A 24,234-nucleotide genomic window follows, 5' to 3' on the forward strand; every position below is an offset into this window, starting at 1 on the left:
AAAGCACTGAGTCATTATAATGACCAATCTTGGAACCAGAGAAGAGAAGAGAAGAGGAAACAGCACCACCCCAATGCACACACCCCCCCCCCCCCCACTCCTTTCAGTAGAGAGGTGGAACACTACAGGTATGGAATATAACATAACACTGTCAGATGTAAACTCTGTCAACTATTGCTCTTTTTTTTTTTTTTTTTTTTTTTTACTAGAAGGCAAGGTTCACTCAAGATGTATGGAGATATACCTAGAAAAACATCAACAAAACCTCCTCTTCTTCCTCCTCCTCCTCCTCCTTGTTCTTCTTTCTTCTTCTTCTCCTCCTTGTTCTTCTTTCTTCTTCTTTTTCTCCTTCTCCTCCTTCTCCTTCTCCTCCTTCTCCTTCTCCTCCTTCTCCTTCTCCCTCTTCTCCTTCTCTTTCTTCTTCTTCTTCTTCTTCTTCTTCTTCTTCTTCTTCTTCTTCTTCTTCTTCTTCATGAAGGCACTTCAGATTCCTGTCCAAATTGTACAGAGAGCTTCTAGCATGCAATAAAATTGATTCTTCCTCTTTCCCCCCTTCCAACAGCATGATTCTCCCTTCTGATTTCTGTTTTTAACTGAACATTCAGGATCATTTCCCTACTGCCATATATTTTCTGTATGTGTTAGCAGGAGCATGTGAAATGAAATCTCAGATATTCAAGCACAGTGCTGTAAGCTTAAACTCAGAGCCTCCCAAGAAAAACTTTGAGTAAAGGAACTCTTGTTACCACTTATTTGTCCTATCCCTTAAACTCCCCAGTCTTGTTCATACAACAGGACACCTCTGCTTGTATGGATTGTTATTGTTAGAACAAACAAGCGCATCCTCTCCCCCAAAACTAGTTGCTTCTCTCAGCTTTCCTATTGTTGTCACTGGTACTAGTTACCAAGGGTAAAAATCCTGGAGTCATTTTTTAAACAATTATTTCTCCTTCATTTGTGTAATGTATTTCTCTTCATATAATCATTTGTCTAAACCAGTTAATTCAAAATAATTCATTACAAAGATGTGGTGTAATATGTTGAAATGAACAGTAAATTTCTAGTTAGAGGAGTTAGGTATGAAAATTCGCTCTATTATTTCCTAGTCATGTGAACTTGGACATGTTATCTTACCTCTCTATGTCTCAATTTCCTTCCGTGTCCAACAGGGAATAGATGATATTTAAGGTCCATTGTAGGTAGCCCTTGACTTAAGATTCTATGAAATCTGCACTCTTATTATGTTGTGCAAAGGTGTGTTTTTTATCTCTCGTGTTCTTCTATTCTACTTTATATTATAGCTACATGAATATTTCTTATTTTCCCTGTTGGACTATAAGTACCTCAAGGTGAGAGATGATGTCTAAGATCATATAATTTTTAAAATGTTGAATAAATAAGTGAATGAATATTTTGATTTCTAGTTGCATTCTAATTGATTTATTGAAGAAAATGTTGACTTGGTTTCATTTTGAATTATTTAATAGAACTCATCTTTCCTTTCCTTTCCCTTCCCAAATCAGTTTCCTTTTTCTTTTTTTCAATTTAAGTTTAGTTTAGTGTTCAGAAAACTTAGCTCAGCTTTTGGTTCACTGTTTGGTTCATACCACTGGTACTAACATAACTATTATTGTCGTCATTTTCACCATCTCTTTCTCCTTCTTCTGTGTTTTATTTGTGTATTTAAAATACATCTTGTTGATACTTTTTAATATTTTTGTTATTTTCCAATACCCCATCTCCTCTGAGGACTCATACAAAGAAGTTTCATTTTTTAAAAGAACATATTGTCTATTTCTGAAAATAAATGCCTCATTCCATATCTATGACCCATGACCTCTGCCAAGAGGAAGAAAACACTTTTCTGTCAGTTCTGTGAAGTCAGTATTCATGACTGCATTGATCTGAGTCCCCTTATCTTTCAATGCTGTTTCCTTTTATATTATTGTGGTCATTACGTACATTTTTCTACTGGTACTGATTTACATTAGTTCATGCAGGTTTTTCCAAATTTCCTTTAATTTTTCCTATTTGTCATCTCTCATGAGGCAATGCTGTTATATGATACTCATAGCACAGTTTACTAAGCCATCACCCAATTTATAGGCTCCTACTTTGTTTTCAGTTATTTGCTATCACAAAAGATGCTACTAAAATATTTTTGCATATAAGGGACTTTTCCATTTGACTTTTACCTCTTTAAGTACATGCCCAGTAGTGACATCACCATGTCAAAGGATTTAGTTATTTTTCTATTATGGTTCCTAATGGTTTTTCAGAATGGTTGAACTACATCATAACTCTGCCATTAATGTATTAGGATGCCTGTCCTTTCATAGCCCCTCCATTTTTGTGTTCTGTCTTCTTTACCAATCTGATGGACAAGAAGTAAAACCAGAGTTCTAATTACCTGCTCCATGAAGAAGTCTGAAACCTTCTTCTCTTCCATTATAAATGCTTAGAAAACATGGTCTGCCTGCTACTTTAATTTTTTTCCTATTTTCCTACTAAGGAAAAGACCCCTACTTGGAATCAACCCTAAAAGAACCTTCATGTCCATTTGCCCATTGCCTTACCTTGTTCAAAATCTGGAACTAGTCCTGTAGTTTCATTGAGGAGTCATTTTTCAAGCAAAGTGTTACTGTTTTTCTCTTCTTGGGTATCTGAGGTGGTAATTCCCAAGTCTTGTGCTCTGCGCAGAAGGCCAGCCCTGAGGTTAATGAGGTGTTAGAAGACAGCAAATCTAACTCCAGTGTTGTGCTTTCCAACTTTTTAATTGGGAATTTGAATGTGTCACTTGCTTATAAAATACACACACACACACACACACACGCACACACACACACACACACACACACACACACAAATACATGTATATTTCCTCTTGCTGAGTGATGCTCCAGACTAGGAAAGAACAGCAAACAAGTAATGGTGAGATAGAGCAGGTCTGTCATTCCCTGTTGGTTTCACCCAAGTGTGTCCCAGTTCACATCTACAGGTTTGTGACTGCCATAAATAACATCTCAGGGCTTTCCAGGGGCCAGAGCTGCCAGCACAGCATGAATTACCAAGGAAACCTGAGATGACTGGGATCTTTCTCTTACCTTTTTTTTTCCCCTCCTGGAGTCTGTTGGTTCAGCTCCAAGGTTTCCCACAAATTTTCAGTGTGTTTATTAGATGGAGCACAGTTTTTGGCCTTTGTGAAGTTGGCTACCGCCAGGTGCTCCTGGTGTTTAAGTCCAAAGTGTTTTAGTGGCTATCCATCATTATTAAGCAATCTGGGTACATCATGCTGTGAGAGCCTTATTTCTGAGTGGATACAGTTCAAAGGTTGGAAGTTGGTGTCACTGGGATGGAGCTCAATAGTTGCTCTTTGCCACAACTCTTCATGGAGTATCCTTGTTGCTATGGTGTAATAGGTGGTTGTTCATAGCATTTTAAAAGATATAATATTAAAGAGTATGATCTCACAGATGCTTGAACAAGTTATTTTAATTCTGTGGGCCTTAGTTTCCTCATCTGTAAAATAAGAGAGTTGAACGAGATATCTATGTCTATGAGCCTAGGAACTATGATCCTGTACTCTGCTTATATTTGTACTTCTCTACACCCTAAGGGAATGGATTGTTAGCAAAGGAAGAAATCTGACCTAGACAACCCAACAGGATGATGAAGCAAGTATGGTTGAGAAACAGAACAAGGCGTGGCTTCTGGGAAGAGTCTAAGATGGTACTTTCAATGGAGATTTACAAAACAAGTTTCTCAAGATATAGTGTCTGGACCACCAGAAAAGATGAAATAAACCTAGTGAAGATGACGGTTTAAGAGGGGAAGTCATTGTCAGATGAGCGGTATTGGTAGATATTGCTTTTCTCTGTCCATCCCCACTTTATTTTTCATGAACTGGGCAGGGGTCAATGCTTCCTTGGAGAGTTCCTGAAATTTTTATTAATTAAAGCATACATCTTACTGAAAATGTGGCGTCTGCCTTTGATTTAGGCTATGTTGGGGGAGGGAGGGTCACAAGTTATAAAGGGTTTTGCCTTAATTTTCCTTTATATTTAATAGTCCCAAAGGAGTTTTAAAAAAGTCCTATTTTTTCCCATTAATCTCCATAACTTCCCATAGAGGAAAGGAATGACTGTAATTCATTATAGAGAAAGAGAAGTCCATAGATTTGGCCAGAACGTGTCAAACAGTCAAGTTATTCCCTACATAGCAGGTAGGCAGCTTCTGGGGAAAATTAACTTTAAACATCTTTCTAAACTTTATTTACTGATACTTTTTGTTTTTTACATCACATTAATTTCTGAATTTATCCCTACCTAGCAAGCCAACACTTGAAGCAAACCCTAAAAGAAAGAGGAAAAAAAAGCAGATTGGCAAACTAACCAACTCATTGATTATATCTGAGAGTTTGTGCAATATTCCATGTCTGCAGTCTTCTACTTCTTAAGAGAAAGGAAGATGGGCACATTAAATGTTATAGAACATAGCTGGAGCAGTTTGTGCCTAGGAATTCCATTCATTGGAACATAGTATCATAGCTTTTAGAGTTGGAGGATTGAAGACCATCAAGTGTACCCTTCTGCACTCCCCATCCCATTTTACAGGTGAGGAAATTGCCCCAAGAAAGTTGTGACTTGCCTCATGTCACCTAGCTATTAAGTATCTGATGTACAATTTAAACCCAAGCCCTCCTGACTCCAAGTCCCCTATTTACTTTGCCATTCTGCTTCACATTCAATAAGTATTTTAAAAGCATCTTTTACTATAGTTGATCCAATCCAAACCAAGCTAACACAACAATCATTTCCAGTTAGAAACAAATATGAAATCCCTTGAAGTAGTCACATTATTGGAATTCGAGCTGCATAATTCCATTGGGCTGGGGCAAATGACCATATTTTATATGTGTTAATTCAAATCCATAAGGTCACTTCATGGGATTAATTTTTCACACTGATCAAAATCTAACACTATTGTTATATCATTATATGCTTGGGGGGGGTGGGGAGAGTTGGAGAGAAAAATGATAGAGAAAGAGTCCCTTCCTTAAGAATGTTTACATTCCATTGTGCATAAACCAATGCATACACCAATATATACAATCACACACACGTGTCTACATATACACGCATGTATCATTATAAATATATGCCTACATGATCATAAATACACACATGTTCCCTAAAGGAATTAGGAAAATGTTGTCAGTAGGAGTTAGAATATTAACTGAGCCTTGAAGGATGTTAATGAGGAGGTGAGGTGAGGAGGGAGAATATTCCTGAAGAAAAGCATAGAGGTGGGAGATGGAGCGCCAAGTTTTACTGACAGCAAATAGACCAGTGTGGCTATAATACAAAGGACTTGAAGGGAGTGATAATAAGATAAGCTTGGGAAAGTAGTTATGTTTTAGGTATTATAAAGTTACGTATGTCTTATATGTAATGACCAGGCTGGGGCTTGAGTCCAAAGTCCGTACGATGCTTATGTTATTTTATGTTGATATTAATGTATGGTCAACCTATTTTGTTTAATTTTGGGGGGGGCTCAAAGAATATTTCATCATTCCTCTTTTTGATACTTTGATGGATCTGTGACCATAATTTCTCTTTCTAACAAAGCAGCTCACAATCTAGGCACGCTTTCTCATTTCATGCCATATTTGAACAAGTTCTCCTGTATGTACTCCATGGGGATCCACCTGAGGTCTTGCAGGTCTTCCTCTGGATCTCTTGACATTTAGAACCCAATGAAGCACATCATACCTCACTACTTTGTAATAATTGAGACTGGGGGGAGGTGTTGGGGAAGCAAGGAGAGTCTCAATTACATAATAATTTTTAAAAAATTCTGCTTTGTAGTTTTTAAAAACCTACTATTGAAATCGAGAGGCAGTGCAATACAGTGGGACACAACTAGGTGGCACAAAGAATAAAATGCCAGGCCAGGAGTCAGGAAGACTTTTCTTGAGTTCAAATCCAGTCTCAAACACTTCCTAGCTGTGTGACCCTGGACAAGTCACTTAACTCTGTTTGCCTCGGTTTCTCATCAGTAAAATGAGCTGGAGAACCAAATGGCAAACTAACGCAGTATCTTTGCCAAGAAACCATAAATGTGGTCATGAAAAATAGAACACAGCTGAAATGACTGGACAGCAGGGTACTCTGGCAAGACCTGCGTTCATATCCTGTCTCTGGCACATATTAACTATGTGACCCCAGGCAGTTATAGATACCGCTATAAATTACAGACTGTAGTTTATGCAAATGAATTACTAATCTGATGAGTGGAGGAAGTTTCCACACTAGGAGTTTACTACACCTCTGAGATCACAAATGTAGATTAAAACCTTTTGAAATCAATTGTGAAGACATTTGTCTTTAATATAAAGGGTACATATATCTCATATGTAATCAAGAATATTATTTTTATGCAAAAATGAAGGTACTAAAGGACTTAGAAACAGTTTCTATTCATAAATAATCCTGAAATCTTGTTTACATTATTCATTTATTCAGCAAACCCTTACTTCAAAAAGTAAACTTCAGCCCAGCTTGACACTTGACAAATTTCCATTTAGTAGAGTCCAGTACAAGAAAGGTCCCACATGCAAGCAGAATTTGTGACTGCCTGTGTGGTTTGACCTAAGAGTGATGAAACACTGTTTTACCCCTAAAATGTCTTCCCAATTTGTCGGCCATAGAGTTGAAAATTGTCATGATTCAAGTCACCCCTTGGGATCCATAGTTTCCAGAAATATGAGGGTTAAAGCCCATATATGTTATCTGGAAGGAATACTCATTAGTTTTTATTCTCACATTAGTACTCATTTGTTTAACAAATTAGCTAGAGAACCTTTAGATGAGACTGGAATCCAGAAGGAATGTGCCCCAGAACGGGCAAGTTTAGAGGAGCTAAAGGTATTGGATACTGACAGAAGGGAGTATTGACAGGACAAAGCATTGGAGTAGTGCTGCTGGTATTGTGCATTCTTCATTTTTTAAGAGAACCAATGACGTCACAGGAGATGACTTGTGCGTGAATTGGATTTAGGTGAGGCAGAGTTGCACAAAGTCATTAGCCTTGCTCTCTCTTTGAAGATGCCAAGGTCATCCACTACATCCTGGTCCATTGCCAGTCATCTTGACTTTGTCTTTTCACTGGTCTTAGTTGACTCTTGAAAAGAGAGTGAGTCTGATGATTGTGTAACTTTGCCTCACTTAAATCCAATTCACGTACATGACCCATGAGGTCCTTGGTCCTTTTCAAAAGCAAAGGGCAAACAAAAACCAGCCACTAACTTACAAGGTCATCTCAATCTTGTGTGACTACTTCTTTCAGTTTTCTTTGCTGTAATGTTTAATGACACAGTGGATAGAGTGTTGTGCCTGAGTCAAGATGAGCTCAAATATGGCTTCAGACACTTACTAGCTGTGTGCCCCTGGGTAATTCATTTAATCCCTCCATTTTCGTATCTGAAAAATGGGACTAATAATAGTACCTACCTACCAGGGTTGTCGTGAAGATCAAATGAGATAGTAATTGTGGAGTCCGGCACAGAGCCCAGCACATTGTAGGCATTACATAAAAGCTTATTCCCTTCTCCTTCTTTCTACTTGTCCAAAGTCAGACTGATAATATATAGAAGAGTTGAGATTAAAACTCAAGTCTCCCAAATCCACTGTTCTCTTCACTACCCCACAATCCAATACTTGTTATTAGACTGCTAGGCTGGTAGATCTGAGGAATGTTGGGGGCATAGTAAAGCTAAATTTCAGCAAAGGTATTTGACCAATCATTCCTGATATCCTGACAACAAAGGGAAAAGTGAGTTACATGATAGTCCAGTAAGGTGGATTCAGAACCAGGTAGGATGAATAAACCCCCCAAAGAAGTGATAATTGGCCCATAGCAAGGCAAACAGATCTTTAATGGAATGCTCCGGAGATTTGTCCTTGATCCTATGTTATTTAATCTTTTTATTAATGACTTGAATAGAGGTACAGTTATCAAATGACACAAGGTAGGAGTCATAAGCTAACAATGTAGAATCAGAATCCAAAAATATGTCATCCAGCTAGGAGGAGGATTGAATCTAATAAAGCGAAATTTAATTAAGGTGAATCCTTATATTTGTGTTCAACAAATTTGACCACATATAGAGGTGGACCACATATGGAGGAAGCATAAATGAATAATAGTTCCTATAGAGAGGCAGGTAGGTGGTGCAATGAATACAGTGCTGGACCTGGAGTCATAAAAACTTGGGTTCAACATGAGTTCAACTTTACTAGCTACATGACACTGGGCAAGTCATTTAACTTCTTTCTGCCTCAGTTTTCTCAAATGTAAAAGGAGGATAATAAAAGCACCTGCCTCCCAGATTGTTGTGAGGATCAAGTGAGATAATTGTTTAGTGTTTAATTAGTCTTAAAGTGCTATATATATCCTAGCTATTATTATTTTTTAAAAACGATTTGATGGGAGCTTGAATGGATTACAACATGAGTCAACCATGTGACGTGGGACCCAATAAAGCTAATCTGAAAAGATTAATCCAAGACTAATGTAAAAACTAATCTAAGAGTACACTAAGAGAGGACTAGGTATACAGGCTAATTTGATAAACTCTTTTACCTAGAGTAGGGGTGGGGAACCTGTGGCCACATGTGGCCATCTAGATCCTCAAGTGTGGCTCCTTGACTGAATCCAAACTTCACAGAACAAATCAACAAATCCCCTTAATAAAATTAAGTTTGTCCTATGAAGTCTGGATTCATAAAAGGCCTCTAGGACACGTGTTCCCCACCCTTGGCCTAGAGGGATAGGGGGTATGTGTCGGTAAAGGCAACTAGTTGTTATTGCTGTCATATAGTCATTTTCAATTGTGTCTGAATCTTTGTGACCCCTTTTGGGATTTTCTTGGTCAAGATACTGGAGTGGTTTGCCATTTCCTTCTCCAGCTCATTTTACAGATGAGGAAACTAAGGCAGACAGAGTTAAATGACTTGCCTGCGGTCACACAGCTAGTAAGTGTCTGAGGTCAGTTTGAACTCAAGAAGATGAATCTTCCTGACTCCATGTCTAGCACTCTATCTACCTAGATACCCCTACTTAATCTGGAGCAGGTCCCTTAATCTTTCTCTGCCCCTAGAAACTACTGAGGCTGTAAGGTGCAGAATAGTTGCTGAGATATACTAGAAAAGAGAGTTTCTTAATCAGGGTAATCATAGCTATGCTCTCCACCCTCAACCAGTGTGAAAATAAATGCTAATTAATAAAAGTAGAGAATTCGTTCACAGAATCTAGGGGAATAGAAGTAGTCTTGTGGATTTTTTTCCTTCATGGCCACTATTTGGAAAGTCTTATGCAGCACATTTCTGAAGGGTAATGTGGATAGGTGAGTTTCCCTTCTTAGAGGTGTGTAAACATGTTCTCATCATCCATTTACATACCACTACTATTAACATGGCAGGCATCTGGCCCTTCCCACTAACACTGCCCCCAAACCCAGAAACTGGCACCATTTCTGAAGGTTTTATAACTTGCTTCCATGTTCTGTTCAGTAAAAGACTTTTTAAAAAATGATAAACAAGTCCATGCATTTGTTTTTGGATCAGTTAATAACATTGATATCAAAACTTGAAAGAAAACATCTGAATCTGAATCTCTGGAACTATAAGCCATTAATAGCTTAATTATAACCTATTTCCAACATTAAGGAGATATAAATACACAATAACTACTCCACTTTTCTCTCCCCCTCACTTGACTGCTTTGGCAGTCTTGGGCTTTGGGTGTGGGGACTTTGTTGGGAATGAGAAGCATTTTTCTTTGCTCCACCTGCTGGACGAAATGGATAAAAGCCACTGGGGATAGTCCAAATATTAGCAAAAAGAACTTTGGGCCCTAAAACTTCATGTCTGGAATGCATTTCTCAGAGCCTATGAATTGAGTAGGGGCCAGAAACGTGCACTTCAGTATTTATAATTTGTGTTCTTTGGCAGAATGTCTAGAGAAGTGTTATAATTCAGCTCTGTGTGTGTGTGTGTGTATATGTTTGCATGTGTGTAAGAAAAGGAGGTAAAGAGGAAAGAAGGAAAAGGAGAATATCTATGACCATATAAACTAATTCTCATATTATGGAGTCTCCATATTTTCCCCCATTCTGTTCACCCTCTTCTGAATACACCCTAGTTTGCCAATGCCCCTTCTTAAATAGAATACCAAGAGTTGATATATTACTCTAGATGTGATCTGACCAGTGGGACTATCACTTCCTTTGAGCTAAACATTTTATTTGTGTTAATGTATTTGAATATTATTAACATTTTTTAGCAGCAATATCACACTATTGTATCCATTATGATCAAGAGGTTGTTTTGGGTTTTTTTTTAAAGACAAATTAGGGAACTGTAAGGTAATTTCATCCCACTTTATTTTTCCACTAAAAAGCAGCATGGTGTGGTGGATGGAAAGCTGGATTTGGGATCACTTTCAGCATCCTCAGGCAACTCCGAGAATCTCAATTACTGATTGTTTGCCCATCTTCATCAGTGGAAGGAATATCCATACCAGGAATTCTCTACACGATGGAATCGCAGATGTAGATCAAAAAGAAAAAAGTCTTCTCCTTTAAGGGCATATTACAAAGTTTCAAGTTGTTTTGGATTTTTTTAAAAAATTTTTGTTTTTGATATTTCAAAAGGTCTTGATTTCAACAGTACATCGTTTGTGGTTTCCACCAATAGTGATGGTGGTTAATCTATGACCTCTAAGGTCCTTTCCAGCACTGAACCTAGGACTAATGAATTAACAAGCATATATTAAACATCATACTACATGTCAGGCACCATGGTAGGCTTTGGATCCTATAACCCCATGAATTGATAAGATGATTTTCTTCCAAGAAACTCAAAACATCAAGAAAATATTGGGAAGGGGAGATCATCATCATTTTGGGAGGTAAAAGTCTCAGAAGGTAAGTCTGTGATCTATTGTGAAGGTTGATACTTCAGAGTCTTGGAGGGTACCGAGAAAAAACTCTCCTCCAATACTACCATTATCTCAATACACTACCATTCTAAACAGTAAGAATAAAACCAGCTCAGTTCCCCACTGCTGTTAAATATAACATAACCTATCTTTACAGCATAAAGGGCTCTGCTTACAGGAGAAGAGAAAATTTTCTTGTCTCCCCTCTTGATATGACTGGAGTTACAATTTACTCTTATATTATGGCAGAAATAGTCCCACCACTACAGTTTCCCAGAATTGTTAATGTACTAGGGCCTTCTCATGCAGATGTTCTGCTGTGTGAATGCTTCAGGTTTTTCTGTTCATTTCCACTGGGAATCCCTAAACTAAGCACATTTGACTTTTCCAGGCTATAACCATTCTTAGACCTCTGTAACCTAGGCAGGGTCACATTAAAGCACATTCTGCGAACTAGTCTCATCCTGCATCTCAGGGAACAGAAACACAGTTTGATTTCTGTTTGGTTTATCAATGAAATCTAAACCACATGTGGCACATACACAAGAGAAGATTCCAGAAATCTTTGTTCTAATTAGCTTCCCCAGCCACCCTAAATCTCATCTGTGTGTCCTGGTCTCTGAAAGGCAAAGCAGTACCTGTTCTAGTTTCAAGAAACCAGCTCTGCCCGGAATTGTAGGATGGATCTGAGTAGCCCAGAAGTTAGGGCCAGTACAATTTTATACCAAAAGGAACAGGAACCTAAAAAAAAAAAGTACTAGTCTGGAGTAAGTCAGTGCTAGGTACCTTTTGACTACTCAGTCCTTCAGTGCTAGGGTCTGAATTTAATGGACTCATCAGTCCTTCTAGATTTTTCTATCTAGAACTCCACCATCCTCCATCAGAAGGATGGAGCTTAGTTAGCCTGGGCCAATTGCACTAGCTAAAAGCTGCTCTATAGAATATTTTGAAGAATAAAGAGTCTGAGTTAAAGGATGCATATAGCAAAATCTACCCTCTGTGGGTTTCTGAGCCAGTCTTTCAAAATGAATGTCAAAGACAGGAAAAATATAAAACAGGGAGGGCTGCAGTGAAATATATATCTGTTAAACCATGCACAACATGCCTGTCTCTGTCTTTATCACCAAACACTGTGGCAGAGTAAAGTAAACCCTTAAATTGAACATTGGTCCAAATAGGGTGTGCCTAACCCTTAATTAAAGTTGATATAAAAGACATCAAGGACACATTGAGGTTTTGAATGTTTATATAACAAGACAGACACCAAGTTTCAGCAGCTGAACATGTAAATTTAGCCTCTATGACAGATAGAGATTTAGAGGTAAGGAAGTAATTGGGGAAACAAGCCCTCTCCACATTACAAACATTCTCAGCCCATTAGCGGACCAAAACATAGGCCCAACAATGGAGTCATTTTATCAAGCAAACCAGCTTTGTGGTTTTAGGCTATGATGTGATTTTTCTCTTTTAATTTTCTAACTGTGGCAGAAAACCAACAGGGTAGGATGTCATAGCCAGTATTTCAGCCACAACATGGCTACACAGTTGCAAAAAGAGCCTAAAAAGTCAGTCTGCATATTTCTCATGTAACCTGAGAAGTTGTTGTATGAATTATGAGGGAACAGGTGATGAATCAATGGCCTCGAAGGCCAAAGTCCCCAAAGGGGTTCAGAAGAAGTATGGAATGAACGGTGGCAGGAGGAGTTTCCACCACATGATGTCAGAAGTGAAGGCTCTTTTTGTGGGTGCTGGTCTGGGAACATGGGGGAAAGAAAGGAGTGACTTGTGCTTTCCATGGTTGTCAATTCAAATGATAAGAAGCAGAAATGGTCCTAGCTGAGTACTTACTGGGACTGGAGTTTTGAGGACAGATTCAAATCCTGCCTCTCGTTTACTAATGGTGTGACCAGGGGTGAATCACTTAATCCCTCTGAGCCTCAGGCATCTTCCTGGGCCACAGGTGAATGGCAGTCTGGAATGGTAGAGTACCCCAAGATGAAGTCATCCCTAAGATGAAGTCACAGATCCTTCACTTATATTCATAATCCACATTGTAATCCTTGGAGATTTTCAAGTGAGTCATGTTTACAAATCCTGCTGTTTAGCCAGACATTCCTAAACTGTTGATATTATTTTCAGGAAATAAATCCTGTTCACTACTGAGAAAGCAAAAACATAGATAAAGGCAAATATATATATGTGTGTGTGTGTGTGTGTGTGTGTGTGTGTATGTGTGTGTATTTATAGATAGACAGACAGACAGACAGACAGACAGACAGAGAGACAGATAGATAGATAGATAGATAGATAGATAGATAGATAGATAGATAGATAGATAGATAGATAGATAGATAGATAGTTGGAACAGCAAGATGGCATAGTGAATTGAGTGCTGGGCCAGGAGTCAGGAAAACCTGAATTCAAATCCAGTCTCAGGCACTTACTAACTATATGACTCTGGGCAAGTCACTTAACCCTGTTTGACTCAGTTTCCTCATCTGTAAATTGAGCTGGAGAAGGAAATGGCAAACAACTCAAGTATCTTTGCTAAGAAAACCCTAAATGGGGTCATGAAGTGTTGGACAGTGTATACAGTATGTGGCCCCCTTATCTTAGTGGTTAATATATAAAACCTAAAGATGTATGAGATGTGAGGATTTTCTGCTGTGGCAGATGACAGGTCACTCAGATAAATGTGAGCCATATTCATATTTTATTTTCCTTTTTCATTTAGTGACAAGAGTCACCCAGAAGAGGGCAGTTCTGTTTATCCCTTAGCCCACCCAAATTCTTGAAGGCAAAATGAAATTTTAAAATGTGTTCATCCAAGATTAGAAATTTAAAAGCCAGGATCATTTGTGCCTCCCCACAAGCAATGACTGCTCTCCTTTGAAGCGTATCTAAGTGGACATCTTTCTCTGACTAATTGACAATTTTCTACATATGGATTGTTTGAGTCTGAGATTTAGTACCTTCTCTCGGCATTTGTGGAAAGTCTTTTTGTCTGGTGGAGGATCATGGGAATAAGATAAGAATGATAAGATTTAGAGCTAGAAAGGATTTCAGCTACCATCTAGTTGAGCCCCTCATTTTGTGGAGGGTAGAAACTTGAGCTCATGGAAGTTAGGTGAATTGTCCGATATCACACAGTGTCTGAAGCAGAATTTGAGTCCAGTTCTTCCTGACTTCTGGTCCAGAATTCTATCCTCTATACCATACTGCTGGAAGGAGTGGTTATAGGTGAGGAAATGGCATCCAGAGTTATGATTAGCAATTTTATGCCCTGAGGCAAGTAATATAAAATATCTTTTTATAAACTTTGTAATTCATGTTAATAAAAACAATATAAGAAATAATTAAGACAAATTCAGTTGAAAGAGGTTACTGCTGGCTCATAGGTGAAAGCATCTAGTAATTTCTTATTTTAACTAAACACAGTTGTTTCTACAAGGCTTTTACATGAACTTCTACAAGTCCATAAGCTAAATTTTCATGCTCTCAAATTTTCTGCCTTTGGACAAAGCCGCATTCATTCTTCCCTAGTTGTAGTTCAGATGGCACCGAGTTTCCTTTCTGGGGTTCTTCTATAAGGAGAATTTCAAAGATTATGAGAGAGAAGTAAAGGGATCAGAAGTTTTAAAATAAGCCTTCAGGCTTCCTGAGTACAGAAATTTGCTGAGTCCAAGACTATACTCAGTTGTGGTTACTTATGGAATTTACATTATTACATTCATTTTACATTATTAGTAGCAGACCAGAGTGGCAGAATTTACTGCTTTGTGCCGCTGCTGACTTTAGAACAGATGGTTCCTGGGAAATTGGATGTCCCATCGTCTTGTTTGTTCAGAAACAAATTGTGACTTTGAAAACACTGAAATGCTGTGATAATTCAGGATTGATCAGGTAAGGGAAGGATGAAGAGAGGACAGAACTATCTCTGGGGAGGACAACCATTACTCAAGGCAGCTTGAAAAAGTCAAAAGAAAGATGGCTTGTATCATCTCATACGTAGAAAGCATGAATCTATTCTACCTAACATTTGTACATAGTAGCTTTTTGACCTATGTGTTGTTGTTGCTGGTGTTGCTGAGACATTCAGTTGTGTCCAATTCTACATGACCCCTTGGACTTTTGTTCTTGGGGTTTTCTTGGCAAAGATACTAGAGTGGTTTGCCATTTCCTTCTTCTTTGATCTATGTACTTGGGTTCTACCACAACTTTGCCAGTTATTGATATACTGTTCCACAAAGATCTGAAAAGACTTGGGTGCAAAGATTTGTTTAAAGAGAGTTTTGCTTGGTTTGGCAACTTAAAAAGTTTGATAAGCAAAACATGACACTCCTCTACCACCCTCCCCATATATTTCCTAATAGTCTTTCTATTCATCTCCTCCTAGCAGAAATCCTTAGCTTCCTTCAAAGCGCAAGTCAGGTGCCACTTGCTAGCTGAGGTCTTTCCCAAGCTCCTCAATGATAAGTGCTCCATGTTTTGTATTTATGTGTTTATTTCCACTGGAATGTAGAGCTAGGGCGGGGAGGCACCTCAGCAGCCACCTAGTCCAACCCCCTTATTTTATAGAAGAGAAAACTAAACCCTAGTATGGGGTCCCTATTGGGGAAAATGCTTTAAAACACAGTAAGAAGTGAAAACTATAACTTAAACACTGTGGCAAGGGAAAATCCAGACACAGTGACCAGTGAAAACTATAAAATGGACATGGCGACCACCACATGATCAGTACACAACCCTATGTTTAGGCATTTGCCCAAACAGCACTGGTTTAATGCCCAGGCTCACTACTAAGCAAAAAACTGAAAATATCTACCAATCCATAACTACATACTCTATAGTTCTCCTCCCTTTATCTGTTTCCTATACTTATCACCGGGCTTTCTTGGGGTCTTTGCAGGGATCTATCCACTATTGAGACTGTTTCATCTGGCCGTTGCCCCAGATTGTCCCTATCTAGGTAATCCAGTTGGTTAAATTACTACTTATCATCACTCTGGAGTTCCCGGCCTCTTTCTTTGGTATCAAACTAGCCCTTCTGTTTGGGAATGCCAATCACCATGTACAGGAATTCTGGGCAAGACACCTGGGGAGGTTAAGTGACTTAGCCAGAATCTCAAGATAATGAACTTCAGAGTCAGAATTTAAACTCAAAGTCCTCAAGCTCTGGGGTGGTTTCTCAAGGAAGCTCCTTGAGGGCAAGGAAACATTCCATTTTTGTCATCATATTCCCCAAAACCTAGCATAGTGCCTTGAATACAGTAGCTATTTAATAATACATATTTGTTGAACTGTATTGCTTTGAGAACCAAGACAAGCTCCTACTGCATATCACTAAACATGCTAGTTTAAAGGAAATCCTTTTGGTTTTGGCATACATCAGTTACTTCCTTAGGAAAGCAAGGTCAACCATACCAACACTATTACTATGATAATGAAGAGTGTAACCCAGGTGATAGGACTCATTTCTTTGGGGGGAAGAGGGAGAGGAAGGGCTCCCTGGGATATACATCTTAGATCATTCTTTTGTCGCTCATTTGTTTTAGTCATGCTTGGCTCTTTGTGACCCCATTTGCAGTTTTCTTGGCCAAGATACTGGAGTGATTTGCCATTTCCTTCTCCAGCTCATTTTAGAGATGAGGAAACTCAGGCAAACAGGATGAAGTGACTTGCTCAAGGTTACACAGCTCATAAGTAAGGTTGGATTTGAACCCACGTTTTCACAACTCCATACTCTATCCCCTGTGCCACCTAGCTGCCCTGCTTCTTAGATCACAGATCCCCAAAGCCACAAATAGAGATTTCCAGTTTTCAATGTATGAATAAAAGTGAAAGATGCCCCAAATGGCGTTTGTCTGTGAGTGATGCTGAGGGGGATCCTTCAGTGGAAAGCTAACTGCACATTACATATGGGAATATTAAAGGCATTCTCAGAGAGTCATTCTGTTATTAAACTTTTATTATCTTTGGTAAGATGTTGAGCCATACAAAATGAAGAACCACATGAGACCACGGCTGGGTTTCACTTGCAGCCCCTTAGCTGGATACCAGACCAGGTAGGCTGCTAGAAAAGCCCAGGTCTTGACCTCCATACCTTATCAGGACTGGATAGTTTCCCATCATTCAAAAGAAAGCCTCTGCTTTTGCTCCAAACTGTACCCCTAACCCTCATCACCTGTCTAGCACATGTTCACTGTTGGTCCCAAAGGGGCCACATCTGTCACTACTGCTGGGGAAAAAATAACAACACAAAACAACTGAAAACCCAAGGGCTCTTACAAGTAAGTAGGACAAGAGCATCAGATAATACATCATTAGATGGGCTTACAAACAGGGACACATTACAGACAGGCCAGAGAGAAGGATACACATAAGGGAAATACAAAGTGATGGGAGGGGATCATTCCTTAACAACAAACCAGAGAAAGTTTTCTTTTCAGAATTAGAAAGCTATCTTCCTGGATTGCTGACACATTTGCACAGTTGATATGGATGCTATGGTATACTTTGACACACCCTTTGAAGATCTAAGGAGCCATTATATTAGTGGATAACATGAGGTTTTTTTACTGATGGAAGTTGCTCGATCTTTAGAGAACAGGACATCTGGTACTCAATTTCATTTCCTCAGCCAACCAAGTAAAATGAATGAATCAGGCCACTGATTTTTACATAACAGAAAGGAATGGATCTGCAATATGTTTCTTATATAACAAGCATCATGCCCTGGGAGAGCTCATAATGGCAAACTTTGGTGTTAGCGCATGATGAGTCATTCCAGTCACAAAACAGTCAGGTCACATGACTTGGCAAACAGGTCCCAAATTCTTGTCACCCCATTTCCCTGTAGGTTTTTGTTAGTCATGAAAGTAAATTGAATCAGTTTATGGAAAAACTGCTTCTGGGCAGTGGAGCCTCAGGTACTAGCAGGATAGTACCATAGATACAGAGGCCCTGGATTCAAACCCCGAGTTTTGCTACTTCCTGTGTGACCCTTAACCCCTCTGGGTCTCAATATGTCATCTGTAAAATGAGGGAGGTGAATTTGATGGCCCCTCAGGTATCCTCGGGCTCTACAATCCCGTTATTCTTTAGCTTCTTCTAGCTGTAGCCTTGGTCCAGAGCAGAGTCACGAAAGAAGCAGTTAGTGAATGAGTGTCAGAATCACAATGGTTCTGGTTCTGTGACAATTAAAAATCATCTAATTGGACAACCTTTAAAATGACAAATTCTTTTCCTGTCAGTTGGCAACAGTGTTTAATGTTTCTTAGACTCAATTCAACAATAAATCATTACAGACTATTACAAATCCCTTGAATTTCCTCTTTGGATAGCTTTTATTCTGACCAAGGTATAATGGCAGACAGATACTGTCCAGGATTGCACTATCGGGGGGTTTGTTAATAGGATCAAATGAGAAAATTGATGTGAAAAGGATATGGGAGATCACAGAAGGAAAGAGAGTGTAGAGTAGCATTATTAATTACAATCTTAACCACTTTATTTGAATTTTCAGCAGCACTGTGACTTTAAACACCTTTTCTGGGAGCTGTAATTTTTCCTTCCAATCTCAGTGTGACAGTTCTGTTGCTAAGGTGTTTTCTCACTTTGCATTGGCTCAGCCCTCATAAAAACCTGTGATGGAAGTTTCAATCAGCCTTTCAAGGTCCATGAGACCTTGCTCAAAGTTATAGTGTTGTCTCCTCTGTCTTAGACAAGACAGTTCTCCGAGAGAGAGTTCATAGCAGCACAACAGGAAACCAAAGACAAAGAAGAGAAAGAGATATCTCCTTTTGTGAGTAAATGCAATATGAGTTATAGAGAATTGGCTATCATATGATACGGCCATCATCCTTAATGAGTGAATATTAATGAGCTTTAACTGCAGGTGGTCTCTAGATGGTTTAAGTATATGTTGAAAACATATGCTCTCAATAAATAATATGGAATAGGAAAGCTATTAACAAGATTAACAGTATTATAAGTCAGAGATGAGCTATATTTCTCCTAGCTCACTAGCCATATGGTTTGGGTTTACTTCTAGCAAGAAGCACATTAATAATAATTGAGACACTACTTTTCCTTTGGTAAGATAGTAGCTAGAGTTGTACCATTTGTGAAATATGCCTTTGTAAGACCTTAAGATACTGTCCAAAAGACATCTATTTCGCCATTAGTGGAACACTTAAAGTCAGTCATTTTTTCTAGAGCAGGAACTAAGAATTTTTGTGCCTGGCAGAACTACAATTAGCATGGGGCAACTAGGATACCATCATCTCAGGAGGGAGGCATTCTTCTTATTTGCAACAGACATCCACCAGACCTTTGCTCATGGGTGTAATTTCCATCCCTATTTCTTCACTACCTTGACTAATCCCACCTTTGTGGTCTTGTCACTTTATGCCATGCATTGCTGAACCACTATAACTCTAACCAGAATGCACTGGGCTGGGGGACAACCAGGATAGATGACATTTTTAATATACTTCCTCGTACCCACACATACACATACTTTACTTGCCCCAGGTGCTGGAATTTCTAGTTATATCTTTGAAACTGGGGCACATTTGCTGAGTTGGTGGTGGACGAGGCAGGAATGGGAGTAAAAATCTGCCCTGGTCAGTGCAGTCCTACAAGGAGGAAAAGAAATCTGTCCCTCAGAGATTCTAGAGTGCTTCTACAGCATGGTGGAGAGGTATAGGGGGCAGCAGAAGAGGGGCACAGTGGTGAGGTGTAGTAGAGGGGGAAATGCCCCTGGATGTGGGTTGCCATGGCAACAACATAGTGGGAGGGGCCAAACTAGTCTTCTGGACTGCTCCATGAAAGAAGAATGACCCATTCCCTGGAGGTCGGTACCCTATGTCCTTATGCTACATAATTCTGTTTTGTTACTTGCAATGACTTTTTAAATACAGGCTTAAGCATGATACAAGCAGTTCCTTGGAGTGGTGGGAGGGCCTGCTGAAAGTAGGAGTTCTTTCAAGGTGCATGACCACAGCATTTTAAGGATAACTAGTTGACAAGGAGAGGATCTCTTCACAAAGTTTCTTTGGGATTTCAGAACTTAAGAGTTATGTTGTAACTCCTTAGCTCTCTCCTACTCATTCATGGTATCTTAGGGTTCCCAACATCTCTATACACTAAGTTCTACAACCTATATTCAGCAGAAAGAACATTGAATTTGGAATCTTCCCTCTCCTTCACTATCTATGAGACCCTTGGCAACTCACTTAACTGATCTAGGACTCAGTTTTCTCAGGAAGCTGGATGAAATGACCTGTAAGGTCTTCTCCATCTCTATAATCTTGTGACCTCTGTTCATAAAGGGTAAAAGGTTCCACAATTTATGTAGTGACTTTCTCCTTCCTTCTCTTTTCTAAACTCCTATTTGAAGGTCACTGGACAATATATTTCCCCTTTGTTGCAGTCTACCACTTGATCAACTCTTGTTTTTCCTGCTCTTTCAAATCATCCTCATCTTGTACCCAATCTAAAAACCTTCATTGGTGTCTGCTGCTCCCAGCAATATTCTTCTTCAACCTTCTCAAAAAAGGTTTTGAAGAAGCCTAAGAATTTCTGTCAGTTAATTCTCCTGCTCCTCCTCCTCTTTCTTTGCTCTTTCTACCTTGAGATTCTCTTCTTTCCAGGGTCCTTTCTGGCCTTTCCCTTTTGCAGCCTGTTCACATCTACTTGGTTCTGCATCCCTGATCCTGCTTTCTGTGGGTGGCCCTCCCTCCTCACCCCAATCTTGTAAGAAGTTACTCTGCTAATATTTGTAGGGTGTTAAAAGGAAGAGGGCTTTGAGCCAGGTGTTTGGGGAATAGAGCAGATGGGGTTTGCTCCCTCAGAGAGGAGTTGTATGCAGTTACTAATGACTCATTTGGCATGTCGCTTAACACACTTCATTTGGCTCCATGCATGCACCTTTGCATTTGAGAGGCCTGTCCTGCTGCTGAGATCCACATAACAACGGAAAATCAAAACATAGCCTGGGACAGCCTGGTCTGTTGGCCCTAGCAGCATTTTGGTCCATTTGTGCCGAGCTTTACTAGTGCAAACAGCTTTGCATAAGGGGAACTAGCAATTTAAAAGCGCATAGCTTGCAAATAGAGGTGACTGTTGATCTCAGGGTCAGGCTACCCAATAGGCAAAGGGACATTTAGGGATCCAGAAGAGAGGTAAGGAGGTGTTTGAGAACTCCTGGCATTGTTCTGGAGTGGTCAACACCTGACTCAGATTTCCTTACTCAGAGGACACAGGGAGGGGAAGGAATAGGATGGCTTTCTGGCCATAGTGAGTCCTGGGACCTCTTTTGCAACTTCCGTTCTTCTTGAGGCCAACAAACCAATTTTTCTCCGCATGCTTCTTTGATATGTAGGTGTTGTAATGATTCTCCTCCAACCTCTCCAGGAATAAGCATTCTTCGCTGGGGGTCTGCTATATAAAAAACCAGAGAAATGAAATCCATTAGAAACATCTCCCTTTCCATCCCTAGGACAGTATGAACAAAACAGTGAGGGGAAGAGGAGAGGCTAGTTTACAGTAGTCTACTCCATTTGTAGTATTCACTGAGTACAAATCTGAAGTCCCCTTTGGAAGGAAAATGGTGAAATGCTAACATGTCATCCTGTTGAACTTCACTGAGCAAGGTCAGATTTGTGTAGAACCTCAGGATGATTATTGTGAATATAAATTCCCATTATAAACAAGACTATAGACTTAGAAAAGGCAGGAAATCTGGCTGCATTTAATTCTATCCCTTTAGTCCTTACTCAGGAAGTTGCTTTCTAAAAATACATCCCCAATATCAAATCTAGATCTCTAACCCTGACCTATCTCCTGAGCTCGGGCTTTTATTTCTAACACACAGTGTGATGGGCTGACCCCAAAAGGCCTTTCTAATTCTGAGATTTGTGGATTTGATCTCCATCTGCATGTCCCACTAACCTCAAACTCAGCAAGTCTGAAACCAAACTTTTTCTCTTTTCTATAAAATCTGCTCCCCCTCTTGACTTTGCCTTTTTTTAATAAATGTGATTTTTAATCACAGTCTAACACATTTCTAATCCCCTCCCCCACCACAGAACACAAAGGGAAACAGTTAGCCAAAGCTGTCTAACAAAAAATCAAGTCTGACACAACATTCTGCATCCATAATCACATACCTCTCTGTAAGAGAAGGGAATTATCTCTTGTCTGGACCTGAAATTGACTACTTCAATTAATCTAAATTCAATTGCCTTTTAAGGTTGGTGTCATTCATGAAACATTAGTTATCTATATGTTTTAACCTGGTTCTGTATCAGCTCATACGAATCTTTCTTTGTATCTCTGCATTCTTAATATTTATCATTTCTTATAACACAGTAATATTCCATTACTTTCACTGACCATGATTAGTTCAGCTATTCCCGAATCAATGGGCATCTATTTCCTCTCCATTTGGTTGTTTTGTTTTGTCTTTTTTTGCTATCACACAAAAAATGCTTTTATGAATATGTTCATATATATGGGATGTTTCTTGCTGCTTTTTTGCTTTGGGGGAGTAAAAATCCAATTATGGGATCACTGAGTCAAAAATATATGAATTATTATAATAACTTTTTTTAAAGAATCCCAGACTTTTTTTCTCCTGATGTTTCAGTTGTTATCAGTTGTACCACCAATTACCTTGGTGGAAACCTTAATGTTACTGTAATCAAGAGATGTCAGATGTATGTAACTATCAGACCACATGTGGCCCACACACTCCTGAGTGCTGCCTGAACTAGATTAAAATGTAGTTGCTATCTGATTTTAATGTGCTGCTACAGTAATAAAAAAAAGAAACATGTAAATATGTGGTTTTCCAAGTCAATATGGAGTCCACAGGAATTCGTATGTACAGTTTAATGAACCTGTTTCTATTTGACTTTGATACCGCTGCTATGGACTCTTCCCTTCTCCAGTCACACACATGATAAAATTCAAGACTTGTCAAATCTTGTCAATCTCCATCTCCACCATATTGCAGGTCATTATTGCCATCTACATGAACAATTACAATAGTCTTCTAACCAGTCTCCCTGCCTTCAGATGCTTCCTCCATCCTCTATCCTTCAAACATTTGCCATATTAATCTTCCTTATCATTGATTTGATCATAACATGTCTACCTTCAAAGACCTGAAATCATTCTCTATGCCCTCCTAAGCAAGGTATCATGGTACAGTGGGAAATGTGTTGGTTTTACAGACAGAGGACCTGAATTCTGATTGTGGTACTATTTGTGTGACCTTGGACAAATGATTTATCCTATCTGTACTTCACTGGACTGGATGACTCTAAGTCCCAAAATCTATGATCCAAAGGGAAATTCAAAACTCACGTTTTAGGAAAGATATTAATAAGCTGAAGAGTATCCTGAAGAGATAAACCAGGATATCAAAAGACCTTGAGTTTTTGTCATGTAAGAATTGGCAAGTCACTTAACCCTGTCTGCCTCAGGTTCCTCATCTGTAAAATGAGCTGGAGAAGGAAATGGCAAACCATTCCAGTAGCTTTGCCAAGAAAGCCTCATATGGGGTCACAAAGAGTCAGACATGAATGAAAAATCCAACCTTGTCAAAAGGATTGGAAAGTGGGAATCTTTAGAATGTAGTAGAGAAGACTGAGTGGGGAGAGGGCAGGCTAGCTGCCTTTAAGTGTCAAGGCCTGCTGTGGGGAAGAGATGTTAAATTTGATCCCAGAGAGCAGAATTGGGAGCCATGAGTAAAAGATGCAAATTTAGGCTTGAGCAAAGAAAAACTTCCTAACAAAGATACAACATAGAATTGGCTGCCTTCAGAGGGACAGGGCTTCCTCTCATAAGAGCCTTAGTCAAAGGCTGGATGACCACTTGTCAGGTATATTGTGGAGGGAATTCTTATGCAGGTTTGGGTTGGACTAGATGGTCCCTCCTCATGTTCACCTTCTAGCTTGCCTGGCTTCCTTTAATTCCCAACCAACCCATCTTCTTCAGGAAGCCTTTCACAACCTTTCTTCATTCTAATACCTTCCTTATCTTAATTATTTCCTATTTATCCTGTATTTAGCTTGTTTGTACATAATTATTTGTTTTTCTCCACCTTTAGATTGTATGCTCCTTGAAGTCAGGGACTGCCTTTTCCCTCTTTTTGTATTCCTAGTGTTTAGTACAGTGCTTGGCACATTGTAGGTTCTTAATAAAAATTTTTGACTAAGTGGT

General features: G+C 39.2%; 1 protein-coding gene across 4 annotated transcripts in view; it reads right to left on the reverse strand.

The window, feature by feature from the left end:
• Positions 1–16,951: 16,951 nt before the first annotated feature.
• FGF1 (fibroblast growth factor 1) overlaps positions 16,952–24,234 on the reverse strand; it is a 144,853-nt gene continuing 137,570 nt past the window's right edge. For all 4 annotated transcript variants that reach the window (XM_072630629.1, XM_072630628.1, XM_072630626.1 and 1 more), the window contains one exon: positions 16,952–21,447. In XM_072630629.1, coding sequence (XP_072486730.1) covers positions 21,253–21,447 — 195 coding nt within the window. In that variant the 3' untranslated portion in view covers positions 16,952–21,252. The remainder of the gene's footprint in view (positions 21,448–24,234) is intronic.

This window comes from Notamacropus eugenii, chromosome 1 (assembly GCF_028372415.1).
Source record: "Notamacropus eugenii isolate mMacEug1 chromosome 1, mMacEug1.pri_v2, whole genome shotgun sequence".
Lineage (NCBI taxonomy): Eukaryota > Metazoa > Chordata > Mammalia > Diprotodontia > Macropodidae > Notamacropus > Notamacropus eugenii.